This window comes from Thunnus thynnus, chromosome 7 (genome assembly GCF_963924715.1).
Source record: "Thunnus thynnus chromosome 7, fThuThy2.1, whole genome shotgun sequence".
NCBI lineage: Eukaryota > Metazoa > Chordata > Actinopteri > Scombriformes > Scombridae > Thunnus > Thunnus thynnus.
The window spans coordinates 30,433,857-30,456,353 of record NC_089523.1 but is presented as its reverse complement, the minus strand read 5'-3'; the positions used below and the strand labels follow the sequence as shown (position 1 = coordinate 30,456,353).

Sequence of the window (22,497 nt, the reverse complement as noted above, 5' to 3'; positions counted from 1 at the left end):
TACAGTGAACATCGCCACATTTTACAAATGTAAGTTATACATGTGTTTTTTAGCACTAAGCACCACTATACTGTTGTTGGATATAAGCCATCAGTATGTTTTTGGGTTAATTTAGCAGTCTGTAATGATTTGGTAGTGCAAACGATAACGCGAATGCTAATGTTAGCTAATGCTAATCTGCGATCGTCATTTCCGGTAAGTGCACAATGGCTGTTTGATTTGAGACAACACTACCCTGTCAAAATTCACGCACTACGCCAGTAATATATAGTGTACACAGTGTACTACATGAAAGTGTACTAACAGAAGTATGTGATTTGAGACACAGCTCAAGTGTGCAGCGCTCGGAGTAAGCTAGCACAGTGTTCAAACGTTTAGATATCTGTGACCACATGTAAATGACATTTTCTTTTAAGGGTAGCAGGTGTTTGTTTGCAGTATTTTCTGCTTACATGGAAAGTGGTTTAAATAGATTGTGTTGCATCCTTAATCCTGTTTTTGTTTTGACGTCTTCTATACAATTAAATGTGCTAACAGAGAAACTTAATCTCATATTGTGTCACTGCACAGTTATGTCACAACCAGACATGACTATAAGTGGTTACAAATGAGAGCTGTAATTGGGAAGAACTGCAGTCACAGCTTTTTTTTTTTTCCTTAGGTGGATTTAGAGGTTTTGTCAGCACATCATCAGTAATCAATGAATTGAGCGTTGTCAAATAAAAGCTGAGAAAGGCCACAAGGGTCGGAGAAGACAGAAATAGGAAGCTTGTGGAAAAGAAGACAACTTTGTCAATTCAGCAGCAAAAATGTTCCAAGGTAGAGTATCTGGTTTGGGGCTTTGGGTGACATTCAGACACTCTGACTGGGCCATCGTTAACCACTGGGAGAACATACTGGAATAAACTCCCCCCATAAGAACAGTGTTACGGTGGCGCTGACACTGTGAAAAAAAAGTCCATTCACTCACCCATCATCAGCCCTGTCTCAACTCATTCAGGTGTCTGTCAGTCAATGAACCTGTCAGTTTGTATCAGCTTAGAGCTGCTGGAAATCAATATCACACAAGAAACTGTCCGTTCTGGTTTGTCACATGTGCTGCTTAAACATACAGCAAAGCTTCTGAGACGGAGAAACACATCGAAAGATGTCCGCACCAAGTTATTGACAGCTTATTATCTGGTGTTGTGTGTTCTACAAGACTTTTATATTGCACAATAAAAGAAAATAATCTTAATGTAGGACTCATAACTGAATACTTGATTGAAAAAATTCACGTTTTATAGGGATTTATCACAGATTATACCATAAAATTACATCTTAGTGAGATTTTACCTCATGCATGAACAAGAAACTCTGAGTTGAAGATTAAAAAGTTTGTTTGTTTATTAAATTATCAGAGATAGATTTCAGTATTTAAACAACATATGCAACTATTATACGTGTTAGCCCTTTAAAGCTTGAATGTATTATAAAAGCTTACGTGCCAAGTATTATAAATGTAGTAAAATGAGTCCAGATTTGAGGGAGCTCCATTTTTCACACTGCAAATGTATTTTCATGACAGACTCCAGAAGAAATACATCACAACAGGAGGTCTGGTGTCATTTGCAGCTAAATAAGCAAATTACTTTCACACTATAATAAACTAGCAATTAGTTCAGAACACACTATCATTTAAACACTTAAACACATAACGAGATAGAAACTCTCGCTCTTCACACACACTTGGAGTAGATTCAGCATGAGTGTGCTGAGCCTTCCTCGAGGCCGGCCTTGATGAATAATAGATGGTATTGTCATCTGGTAAAGCACAGGGGTGAAGACGGAGAGCGTGAGATGGAGGAGAGAGCTGGAACAGGTGGAGAGGAGGAAAAAAAAAAAGTTGAGAATAAATAAGAATAAAGGTGAGGATGGGAGAGAGGAGTAAAGGGTGACGAGACAAAAACAAGATAATGAGGAAGAGGGCAAAGACAGGAACATAAACTTCTCTCCATCAGTCTCTCTCAGTACGCTAACTGTTTACTGTTCAGACCTTCCTTAAAACGTATTAAAGCATTGTAGGGTTAAAGAGGTCGATGCTTGTTTTGCTAATTAATATTAATGTAGTTTTGAAATCCTACAATTACCCTTTCAAGCATCTCACCCAAAAGGGAAAAAGGGAAGCTAAAGAGCTGCAAAATATTCACAATTTTAAAGGAAAGAGACAAGAATCATCTGAGTGATCTATTTCAGAATATACAGTAATATTTACATTGTGACACCTGACTACAATCTGAGAATCACTGACAGAAACAACCAGGTTTATGTCCGACAACAACGACAGCGCCGCTCACACGTCAGACGTGGCTGAAAAGTTTGACTTTCTAGACCGACTGAGATGCTTTAGGTTGAGGAACTGAATGATTAAAGCTGCATAAAAGGTTTTTCAGTCCATGAGGGGGCAAGAGAACTCCACAACATCCTGAAAAACCCAAACTCTAAGATATCATCACGTTGACATGTCAGCAAACAGTCGCACATTCAGGAGACACAGAGCGTTATTATCATCCAACTGGAGTCGTGTTTGTGTCCAGAACTCACTCTCCTTTCAGCTTTTGGACTCTAAATATATAAAAGAGGCTAAAAAGGAGACCTGAGGGAAAAGATCAGACCTGAATTTAATGCAGTTACTACAATGGTAATTCTGTGAGGCTGTATCACTACAGGCAAGACCTTTTACATTCCACAAAGTGATTTTTATCCATTACTAGAATATAAAAAATGATTGGTGGAGGTTTAATGCTTTCAATGCAAGACGTTGAGCCACCAACAGCTGCAGAAGATGAAAAGTTGCACACATTCTTGACATGTAGGAAAATGTAGGAAAGTGTAGTTGACTCACGTGGTCTGGTCGTTGGTGAACTCCAGCTCTCCTTGGGCGTCCTCGTAGTCTTCTCCGGCCTTGGCGGTGCCTGACTCGGTGTGGTACGGCAGGATGACGGTGCCGCGGGCGCCCGAGTTGCGCACCACCGTCACCTCCATGGTGCCGACGCTCTCGCTCACCCGCACCATGCGCTCACTGAAAGTGAAGATACCGGCGTGGTCGTCATCCAAGATGGTCACCGTGGCGACCAGGGGCTCGACCAGGCGAGCTTTGGGGGTGGCGCCAACCTCGTCGCTCTCAAACATGCCGTCTGCGTCTCCGACACGGAGATTCAGCAAACGCACAAAGAAGTGCTCGTCTTCTTCAAATATGTCGTCATCGATTATACCGACCTGGAGATGAATGGAAAGACAGATGAGGTCATCATCTTTAGACATGACTGATCAGACATTGAGAGCTGTACCTTCTGACACTTGATCAATCACAGATTGATAAGACACCAGCTGTTTACTGTTCAGCAAAAAGCACAGATGCAGAGATTATTTTGCTTTTTCAGGTAAAAAGACGGGCTGTGTTTAAATTGTCATCCTGTTACATCCTGCAAAGACTTTCTGTTGTGTTTGGACTCTTTGAGTTTTTGTTCTTTTGGGTTTTCTGTGTTACACTTACATTGCCTAAGATTGTTTATGTTGTTTGACTTATCTTTGAAAGACTTTCTGGCAGTCTCAGTTAACTTGTAGTGTTGTATACTTGAGTTTTGTATTCTGGGACTTTCTGCCTTGGTGTTACTTTGGTTGCCTTTTATTGGTTGGTCTGTTCTCTGTCTTCCTAGTGTTTCGTCTGCCTCCCATTCTGTGTGTGTGGTGCGGATGTGCCTTTCCTTCCATACTTTCCCTTCTCACCCGCCCTGCTCCCAGTGTCTTCCCCAGTCTATCGGCTCCCAGTCTGCCCTTGTGTTGTGTCACCTGTTCCTTGTCGTCTGATTACTTTAGTTCCTGTTTTATTTATTTTGCTTTGTTACCTTTACTTCCTGTGTTTTCCCGCCTTTGTTGATTGCTTCATGTGTTTCACTTGTGTCTTGTCTCACTCATGTGACTCAGTTTACAATCAGACCCCCCAGTGTATTTATAGCCCAGTTTTCAGCTCAGTCTTTGTTGTGTTGTCTGCATAACTGGTCAGTGTTCCTTGTTCCTGTGTCTTAGTGTCTCCTGTGTCTTCTGAGTAATTCAATAAATGAGTTCTGCATCTGATCCTTCCGGCCTGCTGTCTTTACTTATGGTTAGATGTGTTTCATCTGTGAGAGTTAGACTGTTAACTATTACATCAAGTAGCAACTCTAGCAAGTTCAACTGAATACCTGCTGTTTAAACACTTTTTGAGACACTTGCTAGCCAATCAGAAACGAGTATTTTTCATGGCTAGGGCATGTTTTCGATTGTTTTGTATTGTCTATGTGTTCCAGGTGTTTTACTCTGGATTTCTTGCATCGGCATCAGATGCATCCTTGATACTTTGGTGAGTAAACACCACAGATCTTCCTATTTTCTACATCTTTGTAAAATATGAGAGTGGATTTGAAGACAGATCTTCACAGAGAGAGAGAGGATGAAGATATGACTGGATCAGAGCTGAACTCAGTGTCAGTCGTTTGTGATTATTAATTATCTATATATGATTTATTATGCAGAATACATTTAGACAAGATGAGAGTTTTATTTTACTGGAATTGAAAAATTAATGTTTTCTTTGCTACAAGAAGCTACCAGACTTGTGTCATTATTATGCAAACTGCAGCTTTAATGTTCTGAATTTAGATCGAGTGTAGTGTCAGAGTGTCTGCACGACTTAACTGAATATTGAGAGAGAGCCTTGCAATCACATTAACAGAAGCTCCAGTTACACTGTCATTGCTATGAGATTGTTATCATCTGATCTTGCCACCGTGCATTAACTGACAGGTGGGGGCTCCCAGATCAGATTAGGCTGGCACTATAATCCAATGAGCCAGACCACGTCCTGCCATGTGATCAGACTACAGCATATTTTGGATGAAGTCCAGCTATGATGCAACATGAAGAGATGAAGGAGATGCAAAAAATGTGATTCCTTTTCGCAAGATGATATAAATTCCTGATGAGTGTTTGAACAGTTAAATAGCAACAGAGTAACTTAACGTCGCCTGAAAATCTAGTTTAACTTCTCACACTGCTGCAGTGATGTCACAGTGTACTGGAGTACACTGTGACATCACTGCTAACCACAAAGCCAGAGGCTTGAAACTTAGAGTGGCAGTGAAACACATGTGGCTGGCAATTTTCTATATTTTCCTTATTGTCAACAAATCTCATGTGCAGAGCCAAACCCACAATCAACTGATGTACTTACAAGTAAAGTTTGTAAGGCCACTTAAGCATGTGTGGGAATGCGATTCTGCTAGCTTATTGTGCTACATATCACAACCTGTTGACTTTGTACAACATTATAAATTTCTCAGAGAACTTCAGTACAAAGTTGAGAGGTAGCGCAACAAGCTAGCAAAGCTGTAAACAGAACCACGTTCTTGCACATGCTCAGTGGCGTCTGCCTTACACAGAACTACTCTCCAGCGACTGAAAACATGATGCTGTTATTAGCCTTTGGAGGTGACCAAACGTCACCTAACGTGACCAAACTCTTCATAGTGAAAGAACATGTCACCCAGTGCAGTGGTGTGGCTTCCTGATGTGTTTTAGTAGCTTTTGGACAATAACAGAGCTCTACAGCACAGAGGAATAAGATATATCAGGCTTTGATACACACACAATACTTGTTAGTAGATCAGTTCATTGTTGGTTTGGCTCCAAACATAAGAAACATAGAAAATCACCAGACTTATCCTTTAAGTTACTCTTCACTCAGAATCCAAGTTAAATGTTGAAACAATTAGTTAATCATCAATTAATAAACAACAAATTTAATAATTAAGATATTTAAGAATTACATTCATTTTCAAACATGAGGATTTGACTGCTTTTCTCTGTTTTAACTGTTACATTAGTTCACGATACATTTGCAAACAAAAGATTAAAAAAAGCATTCAGCAAGCAGAATCCTTTTATTTGAACAGTAACTCTACAGCGTCGCTCTCTATTAGACAGTGGAGAGGTTTTATAGTTGACTGCTACATCTCTGTTTTCATGCAGTCGATGTGCCTACTGAGACAAGCTTTGACCTTCACTCAACCAGCAGACATGTAGCGATAGTTATTATAATTTCCGTTTCATGCACAGTCTTCCACACTTTGCAACCTTGGAGAAGGAAAGTTTACATTACGTGCATTCAGGGATTCAGTTAGCCTTGTTGGTCAAGCCTGAGTTGTTTATTTGTAATGTAAAGCTGAACTATTAATGTAGAAAAAAAATGCTATTTGAAAATAATTCTACTGTTTTTTCTCACTGAGATCTGAAAATCTAACGATATTATAATATAATGATGAATGGCATCAATCAAACTGACATCATTACTATTCAGACACTGAAATTTTGGGGAGAACAAGGAGCTACGAAATGATAAACACAGTGTCTTATACCTGTAATCTGTCACCTGTCAAATGAAATCACCAGTTTAAAACTCAAATGTAGAAACAGTGATTACACAGGAGGAGCTCACTGAAGCTACAGTAGCAGCAGTTGTGATGTAATAGTAGTAGTTGTCCTAGTAGCTGCAGCAAAAGTAGATATAGTGGAGGAATGACAGATATAGTAGTAGCAGCAGTAGTAGTTGTACCACTGGGAGTATTTTACACTAGCTGCAGTCGTATCAGTTAATCAATCAGTTAAACACTTTTCATACAGGTAATAGCGATTTAAAGGTGATAAAGCTTAATAAGGTTGTAGAAATATAAACAGCAAAACAGTAAAAAAGCATAAATAATGAATAAAATGAAATAAGTACAAGATGAAGATCAAATGATGTTGATGACTGAACATCATAAAACACACTGAGTGCGAGCCAGGCTGAATATTTAATTTGTATTAATTGAAAACATCTAATAAGATTAAAGTTTAGAATTAAAGATCTCCCTGTCAGATCTATCTTCAGGAACAGATTGAAGCACAAGAGCGAAACGCTAAAATTTCTTCAGAACACTTGAAAGAGTTGCATCTTTCATCCCGAGGGGCCTTTCTGGTTCATACAGTGAAGTAGTAGCTAACGTAGTAGCAGCAGAATCTGTAGTAGTTTGACTAGAAGCAGCATTATTTTTCTGTCCTCCCCTTGAATCTCAGCATCTGTCTCTTCTCAGCCTTTCTCTGTCTCTCCTGCTGGGACTCTCATTATTTATATCATCATCCCTCTCTCCCCCTCACTCTTTCCCCCCCCTTTTGATCTTCTCGGATATCTTTCCAGACTTTACAGGCACACTGCAGGTTATTCAGAAGCCTGCAGCATGTTTATGCGGCTCCATAAAAACTCATCTCAGGCACGAATTGCTCTTGCAACCAGATTTGGTAACTTTTGTGTGTAAATCTGGCTAAAACAAGTTTCTGTGTTTGAATTCAGTGTCATCGGCTGGTACATTTTTATTCAGTGATAAAAATGTACTGGCTTCTATTCCCAATCTTTCAATAAAGACAACTTTGAGCTCAGAGCTTTTGGGATGAGCTGACAGATCTCTTGTTTCATAATATATATGATAGGCTTCTTCTACAATTTCCCCACAGGGATCATTAAAATTTCATATCATCTCAAAAAAAAAACCTGAATGAATCTTTTAATGGTGCAGCCTTACTGTCAAACTCACTGACAAACCTGACATTATCAGGGAAAGCAGAGAGTCCCAAAGTGCTTTTGAGGTAACACGTCCCGTTTGTGCTTATCTACACACTGAATAGATTTTACAAAGAGAGATGGAACAAAATATGGAGGCATTATACAATTGATCTTTTAAATTAAGGAAAGTATGTAAGTAATCTGATTAATTATTCTGTGTGTGATACATTTCATTATTATTTTGGTCTAAATCATTGACTGTGGAAAAATAATGGATGTAGCCACCGTGACGTCACTCATTGGTTTGTGGACTCCCGTTTTGAAGCCTCGAGTTTGCATTTTAACTAACGCCATCTTGGATTTTTGGAGCCAGAAGTGACCTAACGCTAGCTGCTGGCTGCTAACTGCTGGCTGCTAGCTGCTAGTTGCTGGCTGCTAGCTGCTAGCTGCTAGTTGCTGGCTGCTGGCTGCTAGTTGCTGGCCGCTAGCTGCTGGCTGCTGGCCGCTAGTTGCTAGCTGCTGGCTGCTAGTTGCTGGCCGCTAGCTGCTGGCTGCTGGCCGCTAGCTGCTAGTTGCTGGCTGCTAGTTGCTGCCTGCTGGCTGCTAGTTGCTGGCCGCTAGCTGCTGGCTGCTGGCCACTAGCTGCTGGCTGCTAGCTGCTGTGTTCTTACAGTTTGACTGCATTAGTGTGAATGGGACATAAGAAACAATAATCATTATTTGCACAACCACAAGAGGTTGCTTGTCAGGAAAACATAAATATTCTGTTGGCAATCCTGTCTCCTAGAAATCAAGTTATATACTTCTAATCTGCAACAGCAACTACATTTAGAGACAAATGTAATGCTGGCTGAGTGACAATAGTTGTTAGCATAATTGACTGTTTTTGACGAATGTATCTGCCAAGTCCAAAGCACTTCTTTAGTGTGCAGCCAAAACGTCTGTGCATTTTCTCACTTTTGCTCCAGTTTGGCAAAGAAGACTAAATAAAAGGAACAATTTAAATGATTTGGGTTTGCAAATCCTCTTTTTTGTGCTTTGAAAATCGACTTTGGTTGGACGCACAGTTTTACTTCTACTCGGTGTCTGCCAAGTCGCAGGATGTTGATACTTAATGTACAGAATCTGCAGAACATTCACTGACATGTTTCATTTATTTCCCTTCGTCTGCTCTTGCAGTACAATATTCACTCGTAGCAACTACAGCATGATACATTTTTTAAACAAAGTGCTTTTGTCGCCTGAACCACCCTTTAGGACGTGAACTCTGGTCTCTACTGTCTACGTACTGCGCTTCATTCACCTCCATTCACCCTGACTACTTACAACCTCTCTGCGACACATAAATGAAACACTTCCTGCGTTGTTGCCGCTGAGCACAATCCAGGCAGCAATTATTCCTTATTTGGGAAAATAAATTAGGTTCCTGTGGGTTCTTTTAAGTTTCGAAACAAACGACCAATGTCGGTGTTCTGCTGATAAAGAGAGTCTCAGTTCTTTAAGGCTTTCAAGTTTGATTCCAGCGCTTCTTTTATTATGACAGAGGCATTGTATTTGAATGGAGTTTAGACAGACAATATAAAAAATATAAATCTATTATCTGAAGATCAGAGCACCTTCATGTCTGAAAGTTGTCTAATATTAATCTATAACCCAGTTGTCTGTTTACTTACGCTCCGTCTACATCTCTCTTCTCGCTCTTCTTTACTCACCTTAATCTCTTTACGAGTCTCTCCGGGTTTGAAAACCACCGTTCCTTCGCTGTATTCGTAATCTGATCCGGCGTTGGCTGAACCGTCCTCTGTCCTGTAGTCCACGTAGAAGGTGTTCTCTCCTAGACCCCCTTAACATTGAAATAAAACACAATAAAGTTACCACACATCATCACTTTTCATCTAAATCTGTCAGACAGATAGCAAGAAAGTCATTAAAGTTTTACTTGTAATGGCCACTAACAAATATAATAGTAAACTGATGCTCAGCTGTTAGATATTGTTTATTTCTGCTGTATAACAGTCTTTAATCCAGTGATTAAAGTTTACAAAAATACCATATTGCAGTTACAGCTTGTTGCTTCAAGTTCAGACTGCAGAAAAATGATGATGGAACTCAAGAGAATAAAACTTAAACAGATCATAGATTGATAAAAAATTAAGTTCAAATTTAAGCATTCATTTGAAGAAAAGAAATACTTTATTACCACATCGGCCTCTTTTGAATAATTTACGTGGACTCGGTATTATCTTATGGTTTATTTATTTCACTACCTTTGCAGATTACAGCCAGGGTCAGAACGCCGCAGTTCTCCATGCACTGACTGTGAGCGCTTTCAAACGAGATGCGGCTGCATATGCCCAGGTCGTCTTCCTCCGGTGCTTCCTCGTCGGTTACGACTGCGCGGCGAGCGTGGTCGGCTGCATGCTTTTTCAGGACGTTACCGGCTCCGATCATCATACGGGTCGCCTTGATGGAGAGAGAGAGAGGAGGAGGAGACGGTGTTAAAACAAAAAAAAAGTGTAGAGAATCTAATTTCACTCACATTTATCATTTTTTAAAGGGGATATATCACACACATTTCCAGGTCTATGTTCAAAAAACTCCCTATTTATCTCCTACTGGCCCTTTATGCAGCCCCTCAGTTCAGCCTCTGTCTAAAACAGGCTGTTTTGGCTCCTGTCTCTTTAAGACCCGCCTCCCGATGAGCCCACTCTGTTCTGATTGGTCAGCTTCAGGAAGCTTCCTCTACCTCCGCAGGCTATGTAAACAAACAGCGGTTGTAGGATTTCACTTCTTTTTCTTGTTCTTTACTCGGAATGTAAACTTCTCAGCTACATTTGTACATGTTTGAGCCTGAATCCAATCCGAAATATAAGAGTGGACAACGTGAACAACCTTAGCAACAACCTTAGCAACAAAGACTATGTAATGGACATGTGTGAACAATCTGACGTCATCACGAGGAGGAAGTAGAGGTAACTTTGCATATGAAGCGTTCAGAGCAGGTTGAAGCCCTGGCTTTTGACTTGCAGGGAACATTTTTACATATGTTCACTTCAAGTTTTGACCATGTTTAACATCCAATATTGTAACAGTAAAAATATAACAGAGAATCACAAATAGCATGATATGTCCCCTTTAAACTTTCACATCAAGAAATATACAAGAATCCCTTAAATATAATATCACACATTTGGACTTTTGTTTGTATATGAACATTTTTTTCCCGCCAAAAGAATCTAAAAAAACCCCAAAACTAATCAGCATATTTAAAAAAAGCCAGTCATGTTTCGTGATGCCCTTCATCGTGTCCTGCTTGTGGCTGCAGAAATAGAAAAGCAGAGAAAACCATTATATGAAGTCTCTGAACTACTTTACGTCCTTTTGTAGGTCTGGCACTTTTGTTTGTTCACCTCAGTGACTATTTATGAAATATGCATGTGTGTGTGTGTGTGTGTGTGTGTGTGTGTGTGTGTGTGTGTTACCTGTATACGGTAGAAAGCTCTGCTCTTCTGTTGGTGCAGCAGTGCGTAGTAGTTGGCCAACTCCACCAGCTGATCCAGCTCTTTGTCAGGATATTTCTGCTTCAGCTCCTTGAGAATACGAATCACCTGGAGGAAAGACGAGAATACACACTCATGACTGAAATATCTACACAACACACACTGACAGCATGCATCATGCATCATGCATGCATGATCACACTAACACTGATTGTATAAGTGTTCAGATTCTTGTCACGTTTTCAGGCTCTGAAGCCTGAACAAGACTGGAGGAATTTATAGTTCTGCAACAAAAACACTGTCTTGCTTCTTGATTTCCATACCAACACTTCAATGACACTGACAACTAACAATTACTTTCATCATCATCATTATCTCTTCAATTATTTGGTTAGTTGTTTTGTCTATAAAATGTCCGAAACTTCTTTTGTCTCAACCAACAGTCCAAAACCCAAACATATATAATAGAAGACTAAATATACCAGAAAATATTCACACTAGAGAAGCTTGAATCAGAGAATTTGGACATTTTTTCTTAAAATGACTCAAAACGATTAATCGATTATCAAAATAGTTGGCAATTAATCGATTAATCGACTAATCGTTGCACATCCAGCAGTTACGGAGCAACATTATCATTCATTTATAGTCGTGTTTCTGTCCTCCTGGTGAATATAAGTCCAATATTCACTCTTTTAGCTCTGTTTTTGCTCTCTACCAACTCCTGAGAGAAACATCTGGCTGTTTAGCTGCTAAATGCTCCACTATGTTCACCAGCTAGTCTACAGCTAACTGTGTCTGTTTGCTGTTTGGTGCTGAGCAGGTTGTGTACAGTGGCTTTTTAGAGCTTTTTCTCTGTGAACAGCTGCCTATTGTGGCTGAAAACAACTCGATGAGAGCTCTGAGAGTGAACCGAAACAGTAAAGTTGCAGCCGTACTACTAAACAATGAGCTGAAACTCACTATAAAGCTCCATAAAGCCGAGTGGAGCTGCAGAGTCTCTGATAATTCTCTGTAGGTTCATCACTATGAGCCACTACGAACACATTACACACTGTCATTTCATATTATTATTAGAAATATTGATTATAGCTGCTTTAAAGAAAATAAAATTGAAACACTTTGGATAAGCCGATGTCTCGCTGTTACAGAGATCCTTCTCTTGTCGGATCAGATCAACATGACGCCATTTGTTTAAAACAGCCACACGGGACACGAACTGCTAACTAAATGTTGTCTTTCATCTTTCATTCTGTCCCTCTCACTGTTGTAATTTATTATTTCCCCCCCTCTCTCTCCTCTCCTCTGTTCTCAACCTCTCTGACCCTCATTATCGTATTTTCATCCTTGTCTGTCAAACCTCCCACATGTTCATCTCTCTGCCCTGTTATTACCTCTTAAAATTGTCTCATTTCCCTTCCCTCTCCTGTGTAATAGTTATTTAGCGGGTGTAAATGAAGATAATATAACCTTCAATCTCTTGTATCAAGCTCAGGCTGTTTATTGCTCGTATAGGAACTTTCATATATGTGTCATGTATGAAAATGCTCCTTAGACAAGCCTTCAGTGAGGGACAGACCGCTGTCTTCTTCCCGGTCAGGCCGACCTGTTGCCATAGAGACGGTGCTAAAGTAAACAATCTTATAATGATGTTGTGACTGGGGACGAGGTCGTCTGGAACGCCGCCTGAACAACAGAGTGACTCAATTCTTTTCCTTCAGATTTTCTGTCTCCTTTGTCGAGAAAGTTTGTGTTTGTCAATAAATCTTTTCGCCTGAGACGTCCATATCTCCTGGAGTTTCTGAAGTGATGAGTTCAAAATTTCTATAACAAGATAAAGTAGCAAAAAACAAAATCGGCATCACGAAAATACACAACAGAGCACAAATCCATCACTTTAGGAAATGGAGCCATTCATCACGGCTGGAAACAACCCCCCGCCATTTAGTCAGCGACTTTTACTGTCTCCTGCAGGAAAACGATCCGTTCTTTTTGCGCTCCAATCATGTCATAATCACAACAGCAGAAATTGTGTTTTCTATGATAACTGCATTTTTCACCCCAACAAAAAAAACCTGGGGAATGAGATTACAGAATTATTACAGAGCAACAGATCTGCAGTGATTACAGTTACTCTAAATCAGTTCAGGATATACAATTTATGTAGTTTTTCTGGGTCGGCAAACAAGCAGGGAACAAGTATTTACCTGACAGGTTTTACCCTGAAGTAGCACAAGATTTATCGACGTCGGTTCTGTTTTTGCAGCAGCTGTTTCCTAGTTGGACATCTTTCCTACATAGTTTATGGGTTTGGTTTTTTATTGGGTTTTTGGTCTTTTATAGTGATGAGTGATCACCTATTCAGACATAGCAGTTGTTGTGGATATTTTGAGTGATGGTCAGCAGTGGAGAAAGGTGCAAACGAGACTTTTGATGTCTTAATACTGAAAATATTTATTGATGCAAAAACAGTAAACACCAGAGTGTTTTTCTCCGATGCTGTCTCTTTCTGTTCTGCCCTCTGAAGGTCTGAGTCCTAGTCTTTATCAGCCTACAATATGAAAAATTAGTCTGATTGGTTCACTAGTTTCTAAACAAGGGACTGCACTTTAAGTCACGTTGTGTGTAATTTCAGCAGTTTTGGTTTGAGCGTCTGACTAACCCATCTGTGTTGTTTAGGGAAGCCTCCTCTGACCTTGGTAACCATGGAAATGCTGATATACTTTTTATCAGCATTTCTGCTTTCACCAAAACATCTCGACGGAGTCTCGAGGAGAGATTAAGAATTACAGCGTGACCTCAAGGCTTCGTCTTGACCAGATGTCACTCCGACCTGTAAGCCCTACAGATGGAAAATTCCATAACAGCAGTTTTTTGCCCTTGTGTGAACTGGGATGCCTGATAAATACTTGCCATGGTTTGGTTTTCTTTGAACCCAGAGAAAACAGTTTTTAGACAATATGGGTTGGTTGATTCAAGATTCAAGATTAATTCATTATCATTTGACAACACAAGATATATAACGAAATGTAGTTTGTAGCCTGTTAATGCTACTCACAGAAACAGAAAGGGTATAAATGGATTAATAAATAATAAGTCATAAAAATAAAACATATAATTTATATTGGAGTGCAGAGGATGAACAGCCTGAGGAAAGAAGCTACTCTGTAGTCTGGTGATACAACAGCAGATACTTCTGTATCTCTTGCCAGACGGCAGCAGGATGAACAGGCTGTGGTTTGGGTGGGTTCTGTCTTTTAGTATCCTTTGTCCTTTGGGCTCTGTACAGGCTCCTCACTTCACTGATATCACTGATGCTCAGTAGATGGATACCAATGATGTTCTGGGTGGTTTTAATCACCCGCTGCAGAGCCTTCCTGTACATCCCATGCCAATTTGTGATGTTTTCAAACAGGGCCACTCATGACACAGGGCCATATCTATATATATATTTCAATCTACATAAACCGATTGCTAAAGTAGCCCTTATTTGATATCAAATATTTCCCACTACTCATTTTTAATCTTGCAGGAACTTTCCCAGGGGACAAAGAACCTTTTGAGGAGCTCAAGAACTAAACCTGCATTTTGACTGGAGGAACCAGAACCTAAATTTAGTTCCTGTAGGTTAATTCCAGGTGTAAAAAAAAGTTCCTGCTCTGCTTTCTAAATGTTCAGGAACTTTAGGGGTGGAGTTGGTCTGCAGCACTGACTGCTGCTGACTAGTCAAACACAAAGACTGTGGCTGCTTCTACTGAGGTACCACTTCAGTTATAAAACGAGGAAGTACTGGCTGAAACTAATATCAATATTAGGATGAGGGGGTGACATTTTCTTGGTGTAGAGAGAGAGATAAAGAGAAGCTGAGCTGTGAACAAGAGAAATAAAACTCAAAGTTCCTGGAACTTTTTGGTCTAATGGTACTTTCCGCCTCTCACCTCCTTGCGGCTCTCGTCCAACTCCTTGCTGCTCTCCACATTGACCATCGCGCTGTTGGAGTTGGGCAGGTTGCCGCCGGCCATGGCCCCCGCCACACCGATGTTATTTGCCGCACCTGCTGTGCCGTCCAGAGTTCCACCCCCGCAGTTCTCCACGGGGACCACGGCGCCCCCTCGCGGCGGGAACTTGCCGTCTATGATCATCTCCATGCCGCCCTTGTTGGGTGTCAAGTCTCCCTCGGTCTCCACGACGATGCCGTGGCGTTTGTCTGCACGGTAACGCTTGCCCATGTACTTGTAGAAGAGCAGGCGGCGGTCGGCGATCCAAGCAAGGATGACACACACCGGGAAGTACAGCAGGGTCACCAAGGCCTCCCACACCTGAGACACACACACACACACACACACACACACATATTCTCTGTTAACATGTTACCAAGTGTTTGATTAAAGATCATGATTAAAAACATCACTTCCTCCCTTTAGGCACAAATTTCCTGTAACTGGGCGCAGGTGTAATCATAAGTGCAAACACAATGTGACACAAAGTGAACAGAGGATAGAGCGTCATGAATACATTATTAGTACTATCAGCTCAAACAGCAGCTCATTTCATCTCCTTTAAACACAACAGGCAGTTTAATATGAAGGAGAATCCAGGCGGGAGAATCTTATTAAATACAAAGATCCCTAGATATTAATATACGGCTCCCTAGATAAGCTGTCAAGTGTTCCTTTTTCAGCTCAACTTACATCTCAGGAGAGATTGAAATTCGAGACGTTATTTTAGAAACGATCTCACCTCCACGACACCCGGCGACATGACAGACAGGATGAGGTAGAGCCAGATGTAAGCGAAGATGCTCCAGAAGGCGGTGATGAAGAACACCCGGAGGTGTTTGATCTTGCGCGTCTCACCGTTGGGGATCGTCCACACGCAGATCCCGATAATCACAAACATGTTGAAGGCAGCGCTGCCCACGATGGTTCCCGGTCCCAACTCGCCAGCCTTGAAGTCGTGACCGCACACCTGGAGAGGTACAGCGTGTGTGTGTGTGTGTGAGGTTTGTGATTGGAGGAGGAAAGAGACAGATATTGATGACGTGCATCTGATCAAACAACAGACTCTTGAACAGTTACTTTTTCAAATTTTAAGGTTAGGATAAGTCTCCAGGAAATACCCCTAAAAGTGACTTAAATAACCTGTGAGTGTATTTGTGTGTGTGTGTGTGTGTGTGTGTGTGTGTGTGTGTACCTCTATAACAGACAGCAGTATCTCTGGAGCGCTGGAGCCCAGAGCCATCAGCGTCAGATTGGACACAGTTTCGTTCCAGATTCGAACCGTTGCCACTGATGTTTCCCCGTTAGGCATAGTGATGGTCACCTCCTTCTCCTGTTATCCAAACACACAACACACGCTTTAAAATAAACCCTAAAATAAAAGTTTAAAAGGTTGTGAGAACCATGTAAAGCATTTGTTTTATAAGATTAACAATGTATATTATACAGGTAGTATTATAGTACTGAAATGATGTATTTATGTAATGATTCCCATTAAATGTTACCATTCCAGCGGACACTCTTTAGCATTAGCATAGATAACATACTACACTTTTTATGAAAACCTTTTTATTTACTGTTTCTTTAAGGTAAAAAAAATCATCAAATAGCAGAAACAACTTTCCAGAACTTAAAAAATACCAAGAACTGTATGAGCTACTAACAGAAAATCTATTTAAACAAATAAGTAAATTCATTTGTTTCATGAGAAGGTGTAAAACATCAGTCTGGCATCTTTCAAGACTCAGATGATGTTTTCTGGACTACAGTCTTGTTGTAAATATGAGCTTTAGGCTGGTAATAAACGAGGGGAAAACAGTCTTTGAAAAGTGAAAGTAACAGTCTTTAATAGAAATCTCAACGTGTTCACATGCTTTTTTTATTTCGGATAATTGTTTTTACAAGCTCATGACAGCAAAGTGTCTTTAGAGAACTTTGATGTTGGCTACAAATATAAAGCAGATTTTTGCTGTTGACAGCGGTGATATCTGCACATAAAACAAAACAGTATCTCAGATTATTTTTTTCTACAGATGTAAAAAAAATAATAATTCTGTCCTCCTGTTTATTTCTTCTCTTTTTTTGCCATCAGATAAGATTTGCCATGTCCGTTTCTTTTGTTTGGAATAGATAAAAGAAGAAGGATAACTGGGTAATTAGCATGAGTACAAGTAGTCTCCAGCGGTGAGCAGATAAAATAACAGAGCACCAAAACGCAGCAGATAAACTCCAACTTTAACAGGAAATCAAAGTCCTGCCTCTACAGTTTGATTGACAGGAGAAAATCACTCGAGAACAAACACATCTGTGAGCACTGAGCCACTTTGAATACTAAATTGCTATTTAATGCTGAAAGACAAAACACATCACTTCATTTTATAAGGAATTACTGGATGAAAGACTTATTTCTTTACACAGTAAAAAAAAAGTGTAAGGATAAAGGGTTCGGTTCCTCCTCAAGGACACTGTGATGATGAATGAACACATTAGGTCTTGTGGTGGGATCAAACCTGTGACTTTCTCATTACAAACAGTCTCTCTAAGCTGCCTGCAGTACATATTTATCCACACGAACACAGATTTATCCCTCTGTCTCTGTTGTATTCATCATATGAGCGATTCATTCACTGATGTGTTCTCCACTCTATTTACGATATGCCTCCTCTAGACTCATAAATCCTTATAATATGAGAATACACACACACACACACACACACACACACACACACACACACACACACACAGAGAAAGGACATGCCAGTCCTCTTTTAGCTGAGCTGACTTGTTCTTGTGGCTGCCACAGTGATGGATTGTGGGACATACAAGCGGACATTCATTTACACTGACCTTCAAAAAGACGAACCCCTTCTTTCCTCCGTTAACCCTTTCATTTGTCTTTATTCATTCCCCTCCATTACTTTCTGCTATTTCTATTAGCTTCTCCTCACTGTTATCTGACACATCAGCAGCGATTCCTTTAAAAGAAACATCTATGTAGCTATTGAATTACTTTGACAGTAAATGCAGGAGAAAACTTAAACTTAAAGAGATAGAGCGACTGTGCTTGATGCAGGGCAAACTGAGATAAAGAGCCTCCCCTAAAATGTTTTCACTTAAAGCAAGAAATGGTAAAGCTGATTTAAAGGATGGCCGGCTATACTCTATTTATTCTATTCTTATTGTCAACAAATCTCATGTGCAGAGCCAAGCCATCCTACTTAGCTTGTAGTGCTACATATCAAAACCCCCTTGACTTTGTACTAAAGTTCTGTACAACGTTCAATGTAGCGCAAAGTCAAGAGGTTGTGATATGTAGCACAACAAGCTAGCAAAGCTCTGTAAGCAGAACTGCCTTCCTGCACATGCTCAGTAGCGTCTGCCTCACACAGAACTACTCTCCAGAGACTGAAAACATGATCGCTGTTATTAGTCTTTGGAGCCGTTTCTTAACAAGCTAACATGACCAAACTCTTCATAATGAAGGAACATGTCACCCAGTGCAGCAGTGTGACTCACTGATGGGTTTTTAATAGTTTTCAAACAACAACGGAGCTCTACGGCACAGAGGAATAAGATTTATCAGGCTTTGGATACACACACAATACTTATACGTAGATCAGTTTATTGACAGTGACAGTAAATTTGTTTTCAGAATAGATGATTTTAAAGGTGCGTCACTTCCAATAGCTGTATCACACAAAGTATTTTACAATCAGACAAGAGGAATACATGGCAGGAGGCCGGCAATGTGATTATTTTGTGACAGATTTCTGTATTTCTACAAAGGTTGTTCAGTATTTCCAGAATTATTTGGTCTCTTTATGTTCACTAACTAAACAGCTAAACTCTTTATATACACACCAGAACAATGTCATTCAATTTCTAAAGATCATATCTACCAAAATTTGATTCTGATGTCAAATTAGAAAAGTTAGATAGTGAATATCATTAGTTTTTCCAGTTGCAGTGTTGCATCTGATGATAGTTTGGAATAATTTGTAATCAGATAAAAAGTTGATGAAACAGTGAGGAATAACAGTAACAATAAAACAGCAAAAACAAGTTATGAACACAACACTGACAACTTGTTAGCAAACAGTTGCTTATTTCCACATCCAACAGTTACGGAGCAACATTATCATTCATCTGGAGTCGTGTTTCTGTCCACCTGGTGAATGTGAGTCCAATATTCACTCTCTTTTAACTCTGTTTTTGCTCTCTATCAACTCTTGAGGGAAATATCTGTCTCTTTAGCTCCTAAACACTCCACCAGCTAGTTGCTAAATAAAAATAGCACTGTGTGAGTGTTGAGAGTGAATCAGAACAGTAAAGTTGCAGCCGAACAGCTAAACAATGAGCTGAAACTCGTTATAAAGCTCTGTAAAGCCGAGGGGAGCTGCAGAGTCGCTGATAATTCTCTGTAGGTTCATAAACGATGCCTCTCACATTACACATCGTCATTTCATAAATTGTTATTATGAAAATATCGATTATAGCTGCTTTAATGCGAGATGAAATGTAATCTTGTTTAACGCCTGAACATACTGTAATATCTAAAAAGGTCATCTAATTACATGGAAATGTATTCACTATTGTTAAATGTTAATCTGTTCTTGTTCAGATGGACACGTTAAATAAAAATTAAATGGTTAAATAAAGAAGTGTATCTATTTCCTCTTTTTGTCTTTTCCTGACAGCTGTCCTGTTTAAACTGTGTTCACTTCCTGCTGAGCTGTCCTGACTCAGACAACAGGCACTTCATCAGATCAGGTGATGCTTCATTACGTCCCATCTGGATCAGCTCTCTTTCAGAATACTAAATATACACACATTCTCCAAAGACCCTGAACTTAGCCCTAAAAAACAAGTTCAGGTTCAAGCTCAGGTTACTTATCTGACATTTATTCACAGAAACACAACAGACAAACAACAAAACTAGATCTAAATACTCATCAGTAAGAGAACAAAATGAAAGAACATGTTTTTAAAATAGTAAAGCAGCTTAATAAACCTTGCTCGTCTAGCCGTGGGCACCAGACACCATGAAAACCTGGGATATGAGACCCTCTAAGGATACAAACAAAACCTCCCAAGAACACCGCTGCTTCTTCTGGTATCTTTTCACACTTCAAATTTGCATTTGAAACATTTCATTCGATGAAAAGTGATTCAAACAGAAACATGGGAGACTCTTAGCCAATTTAATGATACTATGATGTTTTGTTATTGCCTCTAGTTACAAATAATTAAACTTTATCAGATATCAGGTTTTTTCAGTTTGGTGTATCAAATAGATCTAAATACTAAAGTACCCATAAGCCTCAGCAGCTGGTTGATGTGGAGGAGAAGCAATCCAGAGATGTGAAATCAGAATTGTAGCATATCATACGCAGATGCTCGAGTGTTTCAATCAGCAACAAAAACATGGCACCAAAGTTTTGGAATTGACTCTAAATCCTCAAACTCATCCAGTGACTTTAACAAAGCTTTGCCTCTAAGTTTTGTCTGCAGTCTCAGTGATTGGGTAATTCTTAGGGAAAATATCCTTGAGACTTGTAGTTGAGCTCCTAAAGTTGTTTTCAACAGACCCTTTTTTTCATTAATTACTTCAAAGCATTGGTTGTACTCACTCAAAAACATTTAATGTCCGTTCAGTTGTTGAGAATGTGTGAATACAGTAGCTGTTACCTTCATGTCTGCAGCAAAAATGAACAAGACTTCATATCTGGGACACTGGCCACATGATATAACTCTGCCCACCTTGCTACTCTATTATTAGTACCTGGAATACATACATACCTACCTACAATCCATCAGACACACACACATCATCGAATCATGTGAAAACCAAGTAGCAACATCCATAACTTGAGGCTGGAAGTTATTCTAACCCTTAAACTGCAGTACCATCGACGGCCACTAGATGCTGCCTCCAACTGACTCACATTCAAAAAGCGTCAACTTCTCTCTTGAAATACTAAGTCAATACATTTTTTCATTGAGTCATTATGGTCTCAATTGTTAAATTCAGGCCCTCTAATAAGTGTGCTGGTGGTCATTTTGGAAAATATTGCTCCGTTAATAAGATTTCAAGACTTATAGGCTAGTAGCTTTGATATCTGCCTTGTGGGCGTTGATTGACAGCTGTGATTGACAGTTGGATCACCTTCTGCTCTCTACGCTTAGGGAGTTGCACTATAGATAAGTTTAATGTTACTTGATACCTGCCCTGTTAGCACAATTTAGCTAAAGTAACTAATGTTAGCCCAAGTGTACGTGTTTCTAGAACATGAAAGGCAACACCCCGCACTCTTTGGAGAAGGAGGTTGCGCTTCAACAATGGGATTCTCAGTGGAGTGCTAAACCCAAAATCCAGTAGGCATGCTCCAAAATTTAAAAAAACGGTAGCACATCTCAATTTTTTAGTCAAGGAGGACAAAATATGACCATTTATTAGATGTGATGTGAGCCAAATAAACAAGTGAAATGTTAGTATTTTGTCCTCCTTGACTAGAAAATTGAGATGTGCTACCCTTTTTTTTTTTTTTTTTACATTTTTGGAACGTACCCTGTACTCTTTATTTGGAAGGTCCTGGCTCCAAACTGAAAAGATGGCACCGACCATGAGCTGCAACTCTGGGCTTAAAACCAGCTTCAATGCAAACCAATGGGTGACATCACACCTCACTATGTCTGTCTTTATATACTATAGACTATGGTGAAAACTAACAAAATAATGATATGCTACAACATAATGTCATGCATTTAATATCCGTTGTCCCTCCTGTTCTCTTTTCTCCCTCCAGCAGACCTTCCCGTCTCCTCATCGTCCTCTCTCGTACTGAACATCAACCTCCATTCAAACCTCCCAGGACCTTCCTTCTCTTTTTCTCCACGGTTTATGACTGCATAACCTCCAGAACACGAGAACCATTACGGGCCGCCTGGGACCACACACACATACTCACTCACACAGCACCAACAGCACATGTGCAGTATATACTCAGTGATAAGACTCGGGTACGCCTGCTGTGTTCAGTTCATGATTATGATCCTCGTGGGTAAATTCACAGTTCTGCTCACTTCCGCTTTAACCTTGAACATAACAACCTCTAATGAATCCTTTATGGCTAAACATAAACATGCATACACTGACTTATAGGAGGTAGGTCTATTTTTAGGTGTTTGTTGCAGGGTCAGCATGTTTTCTGTCCAAACAACATGTGGAGATTTTTTAATGGCTGATTTAATGTACCATTTTTTCACTGTAGATGTACCTCCTGCTACAGCTGAGCCAAAATCCGTGCCAAGTGTAATTTTTAGAGGTTGTGATGTGTGTGAAATTGTATCTGTGCACATGAAGTTTGGGTGCAATTACTGATTT

At 39.9% G+C, this 22,497-nt stretch overlaps 1 protein-coding gene and 1 long non-coding RNA gene across 4 annotated transcripts in view; one reads left to right on the top strand and one right to left on the bottom strand.

Moving 5' to 3' along the window:
- slc8a2b (solute carrier family 8 member 2b) overlaps positions 1-22,497 on the bottom strand; it is a 172,964-nt gene that overhangs the window by 12,387 nt on the left and 138,080 nt on the right. For all 3 annotated transcript variants that reach the window (XM_067595470.1, XM_067595471.1, XM_067595472.1), the window contains 7 exons: positions 16,309-16,446; positions 15,856-16,083; positions 15,054-15,434; positions 11,098-11,223; positions 9,883-10,078; positions 9,328-9,458; positions 2,885-3,258 (listed from right to left, as the gene is read on the bottom strand). In XM_067595470.1, the coding sequence (XP_067451571.1) occupies positions 2,885-3,258; positions 9,328-9,458; positions 9,883-10,078; positions 11,098-11,223; positions 15,054-15,434; positions 15,856-16,083; positions 16,309-16,446 (1,574 nt within the window). The remainder of the gene's footprint in view (positions 1-2,884; positions 3,259-9,327; positions 9,459-9,882; positions 10,079-11,097; positions 11,224-15,053; positions 15,435-15,855; positions 16,084-16,308; positions 16,447-22,497) is intronic.
- LOC137186489 (uncharacterized) lies at positions 4,187-22,004 on the top strand. The gene is made up of 3 exons (XR_010929019.1): positions 4,187-4,381; positions 19,811-19,883; positions 21,920-22,004. It is a non-coding gene; the product is annotated as an uncharacterized lncRNA (long non-coding RNA).